Source organism: Lactuca sativa, chromosome 4 (assembly GCF_002870075.4).
Source record: "Lactuca sativa cultivar Salinas chromosome 4, Lsat_Salinas_v11, whole genome shotgun sequence".
In the NCBI taxonomy this organism is placed as follows: domain Eukaryota; kingdom Viridiplantae; phylum Streptophyta; class Magnoliopsida; order Asterales; family Asteraceae; genus Lactuca; species Lactuca sativa.
Genome location: NC_056626.2, coordinates 51613140 through 51630051, shown reverse-complemented (window position 1 = coordinate 51630051; position 16912 = coordinate 51613140). Strand labels below are relative to the sequence as shown.

The 16912-nt window shown below is 34.3% G+C and overlaps 1 protein-coding gene across 1 annotated transcript; it reads right to left on the bottom strand.

Moving 5' to 3' along the window:
- Positions 1-7803: 7803 nt before the first annotated feature.
- Positions 7804-12969, bottom strand: LOC128133424 (uncharacterized). The gene is made up of 3 exons (XM_052770858.1): positions 12522-12969; positions 11951-12224; positions 7804-7852 (listed from the first exon to the last, which is right to left on the bottom strand). Exons 1-3 carry the CDS (start codon positions 12922-12924, stop codon positions 7804-7806), a joined length of 726 nt encoding a protein of 241 aa, XP_052626818.1. The 5' UTR covers positions 12925-12969.
- Positions 12970-16912: the final 3943 nt, after the last annotated feature.

The following is a 16912-nucleotide window of genomic DNA, read 5'->3' as shown; positions in this document are numbered from 1 at the left end:
TTTGTAGAAGGGGCAACCACCAAGACAAAACATGTTACCGGGTGATGATGAGATGACATCTTGTTATTATATGTCATTTCAAGAGTATGTATATGGTGAAGGGAAAGCAGTTCCATCCCCAGTACGGGACCATATTAGGAGACAAGACGAATCTTCGTCTAGTATGTCGTCCAGTGGTCGCTCTCATGGTAGAGGTCGGGGCAGTGGGAAACACAACCTAGCCGAGGTGTTGAAACGGCTACATGCACTGGAGCAACATGTGTTTATGAACCGACAACCTACAGAGGTTTTTGTTGAAGAAGTGAATACTGAACAATTTTGGAACGACATTACTTTTGATGATCCGATAATGTCACAAAGAAAATATGATGAACATGTTAGTTACACGCTACATTATTTTTTAAGTTTTATTAACATATATGAATACCTGTGTTCATATTTTATATTTGAAAATATAGGTTGTGCAAGATGAAGTGATGAATAAAAACAATACAACTGAAAATGTTTTTGGTGATATTCAAGACGACAAGGTTGTTATAGATATTACCTTTACGATTTTAATAATTACTTTTTAATAATGTGTCTTTCGTTATTAAGTAAAAAGTTATATTTTTAATGTAGGTGTTGGAGGAGAGGAATGACTATGCGGGGAACAAATTTGATGATGATGTATTTGATGTAAATGATTATAGTGAAGTTAAAGAGGTTGTTATAGTTACATTAATTTATATTTTGTTTTTAGTAGATTAAATCATTTATTTAATTAGATATTATTGCTTATTAAATTATGTGTATTTCGTTATTAAGTATAAAGTTTTATTTTTAATGTAGGAGTCGGAAGAGAGGAATGACAATGCGGGGAACAAATTTGATGATGATGTGTCGGATGAAGACGAAATAATAATAACGAGAATTGTAGATTATTTTGATGAGTATGATGGCAAAGAAGTTACACCCGATAAATCGAGGACTCGAAAACCATCACAATATTTGTGCTCTCCTTACACTGAGGTATTCGTTTTATTTATAAACTCATGATTTTATGTTTATGTGAATTATCTGAAAGATATAGATTTAAACATTTGAATATTGTTTTTAGTTGCACACGACACCGAAGCAAAAAAGAAGAACAAAAAAGAAGGTTGATATCAAATCAACAAGTCCCGTTCCTCCTCCAGTTTTTGGTGTTGCTCATGACTTCTCCATGTTGCACCTGCAACCTTACGTAGCAGGCGGTGAGATTGTCATCCAAAATTATATATTTCATTCATATGATGTCCAACATCGTTTGTTTAATTTCGTGTTAGATAGAGATTTTTGGAGCTCATTGTTTGGGCATACACACGACGGATGGTTGGAGTCAGCGGTAAATTATTTGTTAATTTATTATTTTAAAAGTTAATTGTTTTTTAGTCAATAACAAAACTATCATGTGTGCAGCATATAACCATTTGGTACCGACTATTGATGGAGAGACGGTTTGAGAGCGACCGACATACAATAATGCCTCCAAATTTTTTTTGTTTCTCATGCTTTGGAAGAAGGACAGGACTGGAGGGCGTTTATGGCTGGTATTGCTACGTACCCCAACTTCATGGTTGCTTGGTGGGATGTTGATACGGTAAACTTAATTGTTTATATTGAAAATAATATCTTTATTTTTGTTATGTTTTTGTATTGTGATGTAAAAAAACATAATTTTATTTTCTGATCCTTATACAGGTCTTATTGCCAATTCATTCATCCCCTAATCATTAGCTATTTGGAAAACTACGATTAGCGTCAATGGAAGTGCATATTTATGACAGTCTTGGTAGAGGGGCTTATGAAAAATTCAAATATGAAGGAATCTTTTCCAAATTTGAACGTCGGGTGGCAAATTATTTGGACAAGATTAAGTATTGGACCCGGAGGAACATCCCAAGGATTCCATTGAATATGCAATTCATTTATGAAGAAAATGTTCCCCAACAAAGTAGTCATTTGGGAGATTGCGGTGTTTTTGTTTGTATGTTTATGGAGCAATTCGTTTCAGGTCAACCAATACGTGTTCTTATTGACCAAAAAAATGCAGCTTTAGAGTTCCGTCAACGGATGGCAAATTTTTTTTGGGGGTCTAGTCTTGGTCCTATGTAGTTGGATTATATAATTGTATATCTAAATTAATGTTGGATTTGATTATTAGTTTATTTTTACAGTTTACTCAACGGATGGCAAAAAAATTAACGTTACGACAATTATTATTAGTTTATTTTTACAGTTTACTCAACGGATGGCAAAAAAATTAACGTTACGACAATTACAACAAATTAATGACCTACTAATTACTTATCAATACATACAACATAAGAACGACTACAACATTTGTTTTAACGTTACAAATACAACAATTTATTGACCTAACAACTTCAAAACCATAAAAACAATATTGAAAAGCTTACAACTTGTAAACAAGAACTGCCAAGAACAACACCCAACTACAAACCAACGCTATCTTTAACTTCTTATTTTCTGATTGAAAGAGCTTATTAGAGTTAGCTACTTTAGCTATTACCATAGATGATTGGTCATTCTCTTCATCAACCCAACTAATAAACCCGCATTTTGGTCCCTGTTAAATTTAACATTGACAGTAAGAAAATAAATTTTTGTCATGTAAACACGAGGGTTTAAATTTGAATGATGTTAACAACATGATACCAAATATGGGCAAGCGTAAAACAATCTTCCTGGGTTTTTAGCTGTACCTGAAATCCTAACGATACGTTCTCCTCCGCAATTGCAGTATGCCATTAGCCTTCTTTTTCTTTTAAATCGGAGTTACTTTCTAAGTTAAAATTTTCATACTGAGTGACACCCATTTATAGAAGAAATCATATTACAGACAATTCTTTTTGACTATGAAATGAACTGGTTTGACTATGAATTCAAAAGGTTGAACTACGAAATGCAGACAAGTACATTCTGTAGTATTGTCATGTCGGTCAGTGAAATTTGACTATGAAATGAACTAGTTTGACTATGAATTCAAAAAGTTGAACTACGAAATGCAGACAAGTACATTCTGTAGTATTGTCATGTCGGTCAGTGAAATTTGACTATGAAATGAACTGGTTTGACTATGAATTCAAAAAGTTGAACTATGAAATGCAGACAAGTACATTCTGTAGTATTGTTATGTCGGTCGGTGAAATTTGACTATGAAATAAACTGGTTTGACTATGAATTCAAAAAGTTGAACTACGAAATCCAGACAAGTACATTATGTAGTATTGTCATGCCGGACAGTGAAATTTGACTGTGAAATGAACTGGTTTGACTATGATTTTAAAAGGTTAAACTATGAATTTTGAACAGTAGAGATACAATATTTTCTATTTATAATTGCATTTGTTTCATATTGCATTTGTGTGATGATTGTAGAGCACTATCATCGGTATTGAAAATGAGTACTTACAGCGAAAGAAGCTTTTCTCAACTACCAATTCTCTTGCATAACCTTCAAAGAACAAATCCTAATACCTTGACAGCCATTAAGAAAACCGATACCAACCGCTTTCAATTCTGTTTTGTGGCTTTAGGTTGCGTGGTATAACATACTTCTTTTATTGAGTTATATAATATTTCATGGTAATGTATCTCGATTAGTTTTTACTTATCACTAATATGTGTTCGTTTTTATGTAGATTCGTACCTTCCTTAGGTGCATGATACCGCTGATATATGTGGGTTATTTACCCCTTCTTGGGAGCTATCTGACAACAATGTACTTCGCAGTGGCTTTAGATGGAAATCATGAACCACTACTCTTAGCAATTGGTTTGGCAACCTTAGAGTGTGAAGAATCATGGAGATGGTTCATGATGAGGTTAAAAGATTGTTTAGGTGAGGACATAGAGGTTGGTTTCATAAGCAACCTGTGTGATAAAATAGACTTTGGTGTTCAGAGTGCCTACTCGGATTCCTATCATGGATATTGTCCTAAAGATATAGCTCGAAAGATACGTGAGTCTGTCGGACATAACAATACGGAAGTCGAATCGTTGTTTTGGAAGTCATGCAATGCATATAGAGTTGATGATTTTTACTTGTGTTTGGAAAGGTTGCAAAGTACATGTAGGAAACCACCTTTCTGCACCTTGCTTATGAGTCCAATTTACTGGCTTGACGATATACCGATTTCAAAATGGACACGAGCATTTTTCCCAAAAATACGTTACAATGTTAAATCGATTGACGTCCCTGAAATTTTGCAAATTATATCCACACATGAGTTTCCTATAACAACGATAATTGAGTTAATTATGCTGAACGGGCCGAAGTGGCGGGTAAGGGAGATTGTTATATTTAGTTTTTTTTATTGTGCTACTATTTTTATTAAAATATCAAATTTTACAGGGAGGTTGCCTGGTGGGTTGACCCCTTACGTTGAGAGTAAGGTTCAAAAATGTCTCAACAAGTCTTATAATTGTAATGCAAGACGTTTGTATAGGGATACATTTGAAGTCGATGACAATTTTGCCACCAGCAATGTACAACTTGAACGAAGGGTATGTAGTTGTGGTAAATGGCAAAAAAGCGGTATACCATGTGGCCACGCTATAGCATGTCTAAGAACCCGTACATCTGAATCCATTCACGGAATGGTTGATTACACAAGTTCACTAATTATGTGTATCGACTTGCATATGAATCTGAGTTGGTGAATACTATACCATCACATGTGCATTGGGAAATACCAAATGAAACGGTGGTCTGTTACCTCCCTCAATGCAGTAGTTATTCATGTAGCACCTTTATGTTTTATGTAGTATTATGTATTAGTTTTTTATGTCCCCCGTTTTTATTTTAGTGTCGTGTTACGTATTAGTTATCCATGTACCCAACTTATATTTTATGTCGTATTATGTATTAGTTATTTATGTACCCCATTTATATTTTATGGCGTTCTATGTATTGGTTATTGAGGAAACAACATATATTAAAAGAAATGGACGTTTATTAAATAGTAACGACTACACACATACAACAACAAGCAACTTAAATAACGAAAAACAATTAACTTAATCAACACGCATTTAAAAATAAGGGACATTCTTTAAAAGATTTCATGCATCTAAGTGGGTAAACTCGCTACCATCATATTCAAAACGGTATAGTTCCAAAGCCACCTGCCGTAGAATGTCTTCATCCGTATTTGCATGTTCGTTATCCAACTCGTTATAAATACGTTGAAATTGTTTCACCTTTATTTTCATATCCAGAAACTTCGCTTTGACATCTCTTCTTATTCGATATTGAGTACGGTTCATTAAATGGTGAAACAAATGACAGACACGAGACCAAAATGATCCAGCACGAACTTGTGGGGGACCCGGTGGAAAATCCTCCTCTATAGTTATAATCCAAGCTTGAACCAAAGCGACCTCCTCTGCGTTCCTCCATATATGTGGTGAGTCCATAATTGCAAGGAGGGAAGTAATACGATACAATTACAACGGATATTAAAATCTATTTATAACGATTCCTTACTTTCCTGGTGCAATGGCTTGTCAATTCAAGCAACAATGTATTGTGTTGTCATTCGACCGGGAATGACTTGTCAACTCGAACAGTGATCTGTTGTGTTATAAGTATAGTACACTGCATTCGTCAGTTAATTTTGACTATGAATTGCAGACATATTAGAAGATTGGACTGCGATTTTGTGTAGAAACTACTATAAATTGACCTTAAGTTACATAAATACTTTATTAAATAAACCAATACAGCTGTTCAAATATTGTTTTTTTAGATTCTACTCTCTTTGTTTCAATCAAAATGAGTTCTATATCATGGAGCAATGAAGAGTTCTTGGTTCTTACACATGCTTGTATTCATGTGTACGAGACAAGCAAGTTGAACGATCCAATGTTTTGGAGCCGTTTAACCAATATTTTCAATGCTGAAAACCGAATGGCTACAAGAAACGATCGTGACGAACTAGACATCTTAGCAAGATGGTATGAAATGAAAACCGAAGTTCTATTATTCAATGATCTTTATACCAAAATTGACGACACCCGTTTAAATGCTACTGAGGAGGTCATCTTGGAAGCTGCTAAGGAGGAATACAAGTCATTAAGTAACGGGTTGGAATTCCAGTTTGAAGCCCCTTGGAATATTTTGAAATATATCCCGTTTTTTTAAAATCTATTTTAGTTTATTATGTGAGTACTAGGTTATTTTCATGTATTTCGTATGTATTTCGTTTGTTTAAAATCTATTTTAGTTTATTATGTGAGTACTAGGTTATTTTCATGTATTTTGTATGTATTTCGTTTGTTTAAAATCTATTTTAGTTTATTATGTGAGCAACTCGTATGATTAATTTGAATAAATAAATGCCCATTGCATTAGTTTTCACGATACATTAGAATACATTAGTAACAAGGATTCCATGAACCATTAAAAACATTACAACAATTACATGAAAAACAACGACATAATACGAACAAAGCATTAACGTAAAACACAAGTCGATGGGTTATTCTTAACAGAAATTAGAGCGGTCTACATGAAATATTGTTTATCTTTAACAGCCTTCCAACCTTCCTCATATTCGAAGTCTCTGCCGTCATGCTCACAGATGTAAAAATCTGTAACAACTTCCAAGAACTCTTCTTCGTCACGATAACGAACATTGTTACTTTTCGCATAATTACATGCTCGATTGAACCATGTCACTTCTTCCTTTACATCCATCCACTTAGTAACAACATCTGATTTTTCTCTTTTTTTTTCCTTCTCCCATCTCATGGTTAAACAAAGATGTTATTCGAGTCCATTCATCACCAATTAGGCAATGCGGGGGAGCAAGTAACGATACACCATCCTTAACACTTAGCCAACATCGTGTTAGAACTAACACCTCGTTTGTCGTCCATGGCCTTTCAGAATTGGAACCAGGTACTTCATTCGAAGAACTTGCTGCATTCGACGACATTTCTAATAATGGGAGTTCGTTTCGTTTAGGTGATTTGGGTGTTTGGTTTTTAGATCTTAAACATCTATTTATATAAATAAATAGACTATGAATTAATCCTTTGACTACGAAATGGTTATCTTTGGACTACGATTTTCAGCTTTATGCAGTGTTTTATCATGTCAAACTATCATTTATCTCTTGTCACTTAAGGGTCCCACTATGATGTGCAGGTTACTACAGTGACTTGTCATTACTGTCTCGTCATTTCAAAGTTGGACTTCTCATTACTGTCTAGTATGTATAAATACCACTTATAGCTCCAGTTTAATACAATATCAACTTTATTATGAGTTCCTCACACAAATTCGAAATTTTCTCATGCAACAAAGTAGATTGTTACTACTGTGATTCGGTAGACCCTTTTTTTACACCCTCTTCAGTCGGGCCATATATGTCACATGAAAATTTTGAAGAATTAAAGAAGGCTGAAGCACAACAAGAAGAGGACAAAGAGTCATCCCGACTTCTCACTCAACTTGCTAATGATATTGAATCGGAATGCAAACAAGCTCAAGAATGGATTGACCTCAATCAAAACAAAATCAAAGAGCATAAAGATTAGATAAAAAAGAGTAAGAAGGCAATCAAAACGACTGAAAAACGGCTTGCTGAGAAGGATGAGCAGTTGATACACATTATGGTAAAAAAGGATCGTTTCGAAGACAAAATGAGAATTAGGGATGGCTATATAACAATGGAGAAAGAGAAGTACCCATTGCAGTTCCCTGAGTTTAAAAATTAGTTACAAAGTTGTTGTAATATTATCATGAAACAAATTAGGTTGCAAAAGGATCGTTTGTTGTTTTTTTAAATAACATGTTGTAACTGTTAAAAAAAATCTGCAAAATATATTTTATAATATAAAGGCTTCATTCATTGTTATAATCAACAAACTTAACTAAAATATGAAAGCATAGCAATGTCTTGTAAGAGTTAATAAAAATATTACAATACATAATAAGTAAACAACTCATCATTACTCTTAATTTCAAGGTTGTTTTATATCAAAATCAGCGTTATAGGTTTGTGAGCAACCCGCTGAACCAGCAATATTATATGCCATTTCTGCAGTAGAAATTATGTGACCTGCTCTGCTACCGGACGCCCTTCCAGTACAATTATTTCTTGTGTGTCCTACCACATGTAGAACACTCTTTTATAATTGGACCCTCGCCTTGGGATGGAATGCGGTCTGTGTTTCTTGGCCTGCCTGGCTGACGTTTATCCATTATAGGTGGCTTAACAATCATCAAATCATCGGGGATCTGTAACGCCCGTAGATCAGGGCTAGTCAATTTAAGGACGATAAGCATCAAAAATGAGTTTCTGATAGAAGATTATTTAGAATGAATAATCTTAACTAGGTTATAGTATATGTTACAAGGATTCCGTACATATAAAGAACGTCGAAATCCTAATTATAACGAAGAAGTTATGACATGTCGAAGTTTCGCGACAGAACCGACACGATGCTGAATGATGTAAAAAGTGAATTTATGTTAGAGCGATATTTAGCATTAGTGATCTAAACAAAAGTTGTATAGTTCGTTAAACCGTGAGCATGCATAAAAAGAACGTCCAAATCTGACTTCGTATGAGGAAGTTATGATTTTTCTAAGTTTCAGCTTAGCAGTATGCAGCCCAAATACTCGATTTGAGATTGAGTGGTTTTTAGCCAAAACAATCTAAACGAGAATCGAAGATCTCGTCAATTGTAGTGAAACGATAAAAAGATAGGCGAAAACGAACATCGGATGAAGAAGCTATGAATTTATAACGGAGTTTTCCAGTCCCGGCCTACTAAAAATAATATAATAAAAATAAAGTCAAAATTAGCCAACGGAGTCTAAACGAAAGTTGTAGAGCGTAGTCTCACCTACGCGTGGATATAAAGAACGTCGAAAACGGAGCTCGTATGCGAAAGTTACGCAATTTAGAAGTTCGACGAGTCAAATTACGCCCAACGTAATTTGAGTACGCCCAACGTACTCAAAGGGGTGCAACTTGTCTGACCAATACTCGAGTGCCACCATTCGATGCACGCAATGACGTCAAAGTACGCCCTGTGTAACTCGAGTACGCCCCGCGTAATTTGAGATTACGCCCCGCGTAATCCCAGACCCAGCAGCCTATAAATAGAACTCGAGATCAGCCATTTCCTTGCGATTTTTCTTACTTTCTCTCTAAGTTTTTGCCTCGATTTGCGTGCCAATCATATCCCGAAGCCCCGGTATTATTCCCGAGCCCCGAAGCAAGATCCAAAGCCCTGGGGATCCCGAAGAGCGTTATTCCCGAGCCGAAGCGCTGCCCGCGAGGAGCCGGTTTTTTGTGAAGATCTTCCAGATCTACGGAGAAACACTACTTCTGCAAGCCGTAGTGCTGCCCGATCATCTTTTGATCAAGTGAGTGTATAGTCACTTTCATCTTACACATAAATATGAAGTATTTTATAAAATACGTGCTATGTGTTATATATTAATTATCTATTTGAGATGGATTTGGAATTGATGTTTTTATATGGGTGTTAAATGATTTAAATTGTGTTTGTATTTATATCTACAAAAATGTTGGGTAGAACATGGGTAGATGGAATAGTTGGTGATGATGCGACTTCGTACCTATTGAGTAAGCCTTGGTGACGATGCGACTTCGTGCCTATTTGATAAACCTTGGTGATAATGTGACTTCGTGCCTTTTGTGTAAACCCAGGTGACTATGAGACGTAGTGCCTATTGTGTAAAACCTGGTGACTATGAGACGTAGTGCCAATTGTATGAACCCTGGTGACTATGCGACGTAGTGCCTGTTGTATAAACCGTGGTAGCAAATGGACTGTGTGCCAGTTCCTTAGGTAAACCCTTAGGAATGAATGAAGAAAGTATAATCGATTCTTAGGGTAAAACCTTAATAAATAAAGAAGATAATAGGGATGGGTATTTGGGTTGATTGTTGATAATTGTATTTAATAAATGTATTATTGTGGGTTGAAAACCCAATATGCTCACCACGCTCCCAAGCCTGACCCACTCAGTTTTCTTTGTATCACAGGTATCAATATGAAGACATAATTCACTGAGAGAATAAAGGAGATGTAAATCATTAGTGTAAATAATTGTAAGTTCTGTTTATGCTTATGTGTCTGTATCGGAACATGACATCCCGAGATTTTGTTATATAATGAAAATACTTTTCTTTAAGAAACGCTTTGATAAATTCTTATCATATTTTTTTTATTTTGGGGACAAATTCCGCAACAATTTTCTTTAAACGATTACTCTGATTTTAAAAACAAAGCATAAACAAATCGGTCTTTTCTGGCCATGAAATTGGGGATGTCACAGGATCTCCCATTCGGATGGCTTTGGCAGAGGGTTTATTGATTCCTCATATGTTTTCCTCAGTGTTTCGGTAAGGTAAGCATTTAATGCAAACCTCGAGCAGTCTTGGTAATTGTTCACTGTTAAACATCTTATGACATGACCACAAGGTATCCCATCAAGTTGCCAATGCCTACATGTACATGTCATATGTTGAAAATCAACAATCACATTTTGTGCCCCCTTTTTGACCTCGCATTTCGTATTTGAGATCATGCGAACATCCCATTTGGTAAAAGTTTTCTTGTTTTTTTTACAACTTCATCCGCCCAAGGGGTAAGTATTTTGTTGCTTCCGCTAAAAAAACAACCAAAATGAAGAAGTTAAGATCAATAACATCAAAACTAATAAAACATTAATATTACAAATTTACTTAATACCTGCAAAGTTACGTCTTTGAAACCACCATTGTTGCATTATAGCACGAAAAAAATCGATCAACATAAGTATTGGCACCTTACGTGCGTGTCTAGATAATGCATTTATAGACTCCGCACTGTTGGACGACATAAGATTGTATCGATTCCCTATAAAATGTGCCCTTGACCAGGTTTCTGTATTTATACTTTTTAAGTACTCCCATACTGGTTCTTTTGTCTTTTTCATAACATCCATGGCAGCATCAAAAGAATCAACTGTGTACGCCCTACACGCCTCCCAAAAAATTCCTTTAACCGTCTTACTCTTGCCGAATCTAGATACTATGTTGAAATACAAATGGACACCACATATTCCATGATGAGCGTGAGGAAAAATGTTGGCAACGAATGTTGCTATAGATGGAGACCTATTAGATATAATTGTAAGCTCCTGCATATTTCCTATGCAATCATGTAGTTTTTGAAAAAACCATGTCCAAGAATCGGTACACTCAATTTTGCATATACCATATGCAACCGGTAATATATGGTTTTTTCCGTCCTTAGTAACTGCAAGTAACATGGTACCTTTGAACTCGCCCTTTAGGTGAGCTCCATCTACTACTAGGGTCGACTTACAAAAATTGACAAAAGCGCGTACCTACAATACATTGTATATCTATTCAAATACACCAAAATAAATATTAAAAAATTAATATAATATGATAATACTAACTGAGCAACCGAGTGCGACGTACAAAAACTCAAAGCGATCATCAGCATCTGTTTTAATATGTGTGACAGTACCCGGATTATGTTTGGCCAAGTTGTGACAATATGCCGGAAGTTTGGTAAAAGAATCCTCTTTCGTACCCCTTAACGACAACAATGCATATTGCTTCACACGCCATGCCTGATGGTATGAGATATTGATATTCAATTGAGCATTCATATCATTAACAATTTCTTTTCCCCGATAAATTCGACTATAGTCTTCAGCCAAAACATCAACAACATATTCACCCAAAACATATTTGTTTGCTTCTCGATGATTAGGTTGCAACAATGTTGAAGAACATGTGTGTACATCAACAAATTTATTCACTTGGAAAAGTCCATCAGAATTTTTAATTGCTTTTGCTCTTAGTAACCAAGAATAATTTTTCGAAACACACACAGCTTCATACCTTGATTTGGTGGATCTACTTGTCCTCGTCTGGAAACCTTCTCGAAGACATTTTTTACCAATACACCGCTTTAAAAGTTCTTTGTTCTTAAATATACTCTCACATTGAATCTTTTGAAGATTCATGTCTACCATCTGTGTTGGGATATCTTCATTAATATCAACTGGCCATGCTGGTACAGGGGGCATACCGTGAAAAAGGTTATCGGGAAACTTAGCTTTAACTTCATCACCCAACTCATCTCTATCGGAATTGCTTTGTAGCTCGGTTATATCTAAACATACATCACCAACATCAACATAATGCCCGTAAACATGATTTTTTTTCATTTTTTTGACTTGAATTTTTTTTTTCTTTTTAGTTTTATCTACCACACGCCTACTTATAACTTTAACTTCTTGTTCGGCAACATCATCACAACGACCACCCACATCATCAAGATAAGTACCAACATCATCATCACCAACATGCTTGTAATTCTCAGGATCCACATAGTGAATAGGTGAATAACTAACATTAACATTTTCAGCAACACTGTGAAACTGAGGTACACTAGGAGTATTGAAAGTACCTATCGGATCGTTGCTCCCTTTATAACTGCATAAATTACCAACAAGCTGGTTTCCAATTTCACCACCCCCATTAACCTCCTCAACTTCATCAACCACCACAAACACTTTCACAGCCCTTCCTCCACTACATTTGATTACGTTTATCAACATTCTAACATCCATGTCTTCAACTATAGCTATATAATAATTTAATTTAGGATGGTGGAAACGAAGACTAATTCTATATTTGTCTAACAAACCAATTTTGCTTCTTACCAAAGATACAAAATCACTATAACTAATATACTCAGAAAATATCAAAGCAAGTTCAGAAATACCTCCCTGTGGACATATGTATTCCAGATTAGTTCCATTAACTTGCCATCTTCCACTGGTTACAAGACAAACCAAATATTCAATCATTTTTTGAGCAAATTGTAGAGAAAGTTCCTAAACAAATAACAACCAAAATGATATTTTTCTACAAAACTTTTTATATAGCAACATGCTTTCGTAGTCAAACCAATTCATTTCATAGTCAAACTAAAAAAAATACAAAAAAAACCACAATTTCGCAGATAGAATGAGAGTAAATTGCAGATGGACCTATTCCATCTGCGATTTTACCCCTATATATACAGAAAAAAATTAAAAAAAAAAATTAAAAGCACCTGCGAATGTACAAGCACCTAAAGCACAGTTGTGCTTTAGGTGCTTGTACATTCGCAGATGAGATGCTGATTTCGCAGATGGGGCATCTCCATCTGCGAAATTGTGGACTAATTTTGTCATTTTCTCTTTATTTAATTGAAACTTGCAAAGGATGGCAGGTAACTCGGGCTCTAAAACAATCTTAAACAAATCAGGACCACCTAAAAACATAACAAGATGCATTAGAAAAGGTAACTATAAATGTTACTATATAAGAAAAGGTGTTACACAGGATGACGACACCAACATTTTAGGGGGTGTACTTCTAATACATGGATCTAAACCATCCTCTTGTATATAATGAGCTATAGTATAAAATCATTAAATAGATGAGAAAACAAAACGCTCAAAATCATCCTCTATAATAGTGTAAAATTAAATACAAAGTTAAATAAATAATATGAATTTATTCCGGATGCTATGTTGCTTAGAATATTTGGATAAGTCCATTGTTACAATCCGTAGTTCTATGATTCATTCAAACAAATATGGACCTGTTGGTTAGGGTTAAAAACCAACAAGGCATTTTGCCAAGGGTAATCTCCTTTTTCCAAAAAAACCAACAAGGGCCGTTGCAAATCATTATCCTTTTCAGCCGTACCGAAGACAAGATGATTGAGTACTTCGTAATTTTAAACCCAATTATTATAGATGACTCCGCTCTTTCTAGGCTTTGTTATGCTTTTACAAGATGAAAATCATTGATGTAATAGTGATAAGTTGCAGGATTGAACTTTACTTATAAGATAATGTGTATCCGTAATGAAAATAAAAATATATAGATAAATGATTGAAGCATTAAAAAAAGCTTACCGAAATGAGTTCATTATTTTCTATTAATGAATATTTTTCGTTCTTGCAAGAGTTTGTTTCAAAGTTTATATGTATACTTTGAACCTTTCAAGCATTGATAGGATGATGAACTTGCATCTTTAGAGAGTCATTTAGGCTAATTTAATCCAATTCTCAACATCATGAGGCATTAAATAAATCTATTAAAAGATTCAAAATAGTTTTGTGTTTAATGTTATATCTATCATGGAAGAAAAGTTCTATTGATACAATTTCCAAATGTTATTCAACAAAAAGTGCCCAATAAAACTAAAATTACCGATAATCCGATATGCATTAATGTCCAAGTAAGTGTACCTTAATTGATATTTTATTTTAACTCAACGACAAATAGTAATTAATAATAACAATCAATATTTCAAATACTAATTAATAATTAATAACATTTCATATTTACAAATACTAATTAATAATAACCAAATTCACCTATTTTATGGCAACTATCAAGTTTTTTCTAACAACATTAAACCTTAAAAGTGTAAAATCTAAACATAAGCATACTGTATAAAATAAAAAAAATTAATTATTACCGTTTGTGGAAAAAACATGAATTAAGCGAAAAAGTAAATATTTTCACCGAGTTGATCAACTAAACCGAAAAGGTTAAAAAAAAAACTTTAATTCAGTTACCATTGTAACATAGTTTCTTTAAGGTTTGGTTGTTGAGCCGACGATAATGGACAATCTAAGATGTTGTGAAAATGATAGATAAATTGATATTCTAACGGATACACAAAAATTTAAAAGCAATTGAGATATTTTGATATTTGTTATTTTCAAATAAAAAACCACAAATGGCTAATTAGGGCTATTTTTCAATTAAAAAAAAGAACAACAATCATATATATATATATATATATATATATATATATATATATATATATATATATATATATATATATATATATATATATATATATAATATTTATTGATGCATTGATTGAAAAAAGTTCAAGGTCTACCATATTGAATACTATGGACAATGATGTAAACGCCAAACTATTTGTGCAAAAGAACTAATCTTCCTTTATAAACTAATTTCTGAAAAAACTATTGACACCCGTCGCTTGACGCGGGTAAACGGCTAATATATATATATATATATATATATATATATATATATATATATATATATATATATATATATTAAAGTTATCGTTCCTTAGTTACAGAAAATTTGCTAAGGATTTGGCAAAAATGGTCATCCATTTAATGATATATGTTCAATTGCATCTCTTTTTTGATTTGCGTTTTTGTGTCATTATATAGATTGTTGGTGGACATGTGGGTTGGTTATCTACCACGGTTACCAGCAGGGTTACCAGGTGTGATCCACCGCTTCCTTCCGAAGTGATACGTGTTCTGTACATGTGAGCACCCACCGCCCCAAAAATCCATTCATGTCGCAGTCTGCTTTTCCAAACTACCCTCTCATGACTTCCTTCCTATGCTCTCTATCTATCTTCTTCCATGTTCCACCCACGAAAACTCCTAATTGATGTTCAGTTTCTTCCTTATCAGGTCGATCTCCACCGCACCCCCTCCTCTGTCACACTCCCTCTCCGATATTCAACCTTTGCTTGCCTTTATTGATCGACGGTGGCTAAGTCATCGAGAACTCCATGATTTTACATGGCGTCCCGATCGACAACTTGGTCGTTTCCCTCACCGATAAACCTTCCTAATCCTTCTCGATAAACCTTCCCGATCTTTTTAGATGTTGGCAATTTGTTTTTGATAGTGTAGAGGTTGGTGATTCATTTTAATTTTAGTTTTTGATTGACTTTTGATTTTATTTATGATTCCTATTTTTTTTAAAAAAGTTTAGTGAAGGGAAGTTGTGAATAGAGAGGGTATTATTAGTTATGGAATTGGAAGTGATTGGTGATGGACTGTTTGGTAAGTATGATAATATTGAAAAACATTTACCTATCATTCCTTATAATTCTACATAAACAAATGTTTGAATTGATTAATCTTTTCTTGATCTTCTTAGGGATTCATGTTGGTTAAAGAGTTATATTTTGTTAATAATAAGATTAGTATGAGTCGATCTCTTTATGTGCAGGTTCTCACATGCCTTCCTAATCATCAATTTATCAAATTGAAGAAGGCACCTAGATTAGAAGATTATCTACTGTGAAACTATGTCATGCTTATTGGGTCTCTAACCTCTGATGATGATCTGTCTCACATTGTATTGGTTCACATAATTCTTCTACTTGGAAAGGGGTTAATAAGTTTCATTATGATTTTCAGTTATGTCTGATTTCTGGATAATGCTTAGTTATAAGTATTCTGTCTATAAACACAATTTGATTTTGATTTTACTCCATGATAAAGTTATAGGAAATGTTACAATGATGCTGATTTTATAGGATTTATCACCACAATTAGCATAGAAAACATATTAAGAACATTGAACCTGATAGAAGGAGCACTGACCATTGAAGATTTAATTAAAACTGCAATACCTCCTCATGTCTACGAAAACAAAATGGAACTACAGTTGCTTCTGTACAAAAGAATGTTGGTTAACTTAGATGGCCTATGAGTTGGCTTCATAAATCAGTGACACATTTATGTTCTCACTTGAAGGACGAAAACTGATGGGTTTTCTTTCTATTAGTTTTTGGACCGGATAAGACTGATGAACCGGACCGGATCGAACGTGGTCACGTTTTTTGGACCCCGGGCCAGTTCTCGTTTCTCGGTTCTACTCTTAATCTTCATTACTTTAAGTTTTAATATTGATGTTCGAACAATTCTCCCGTTTCTGGTGTAGGGATCATGGATGGTTGGGGAGATGAAGGTGTTAATTAGAATTAACCGGTCACAAGAACAAGGT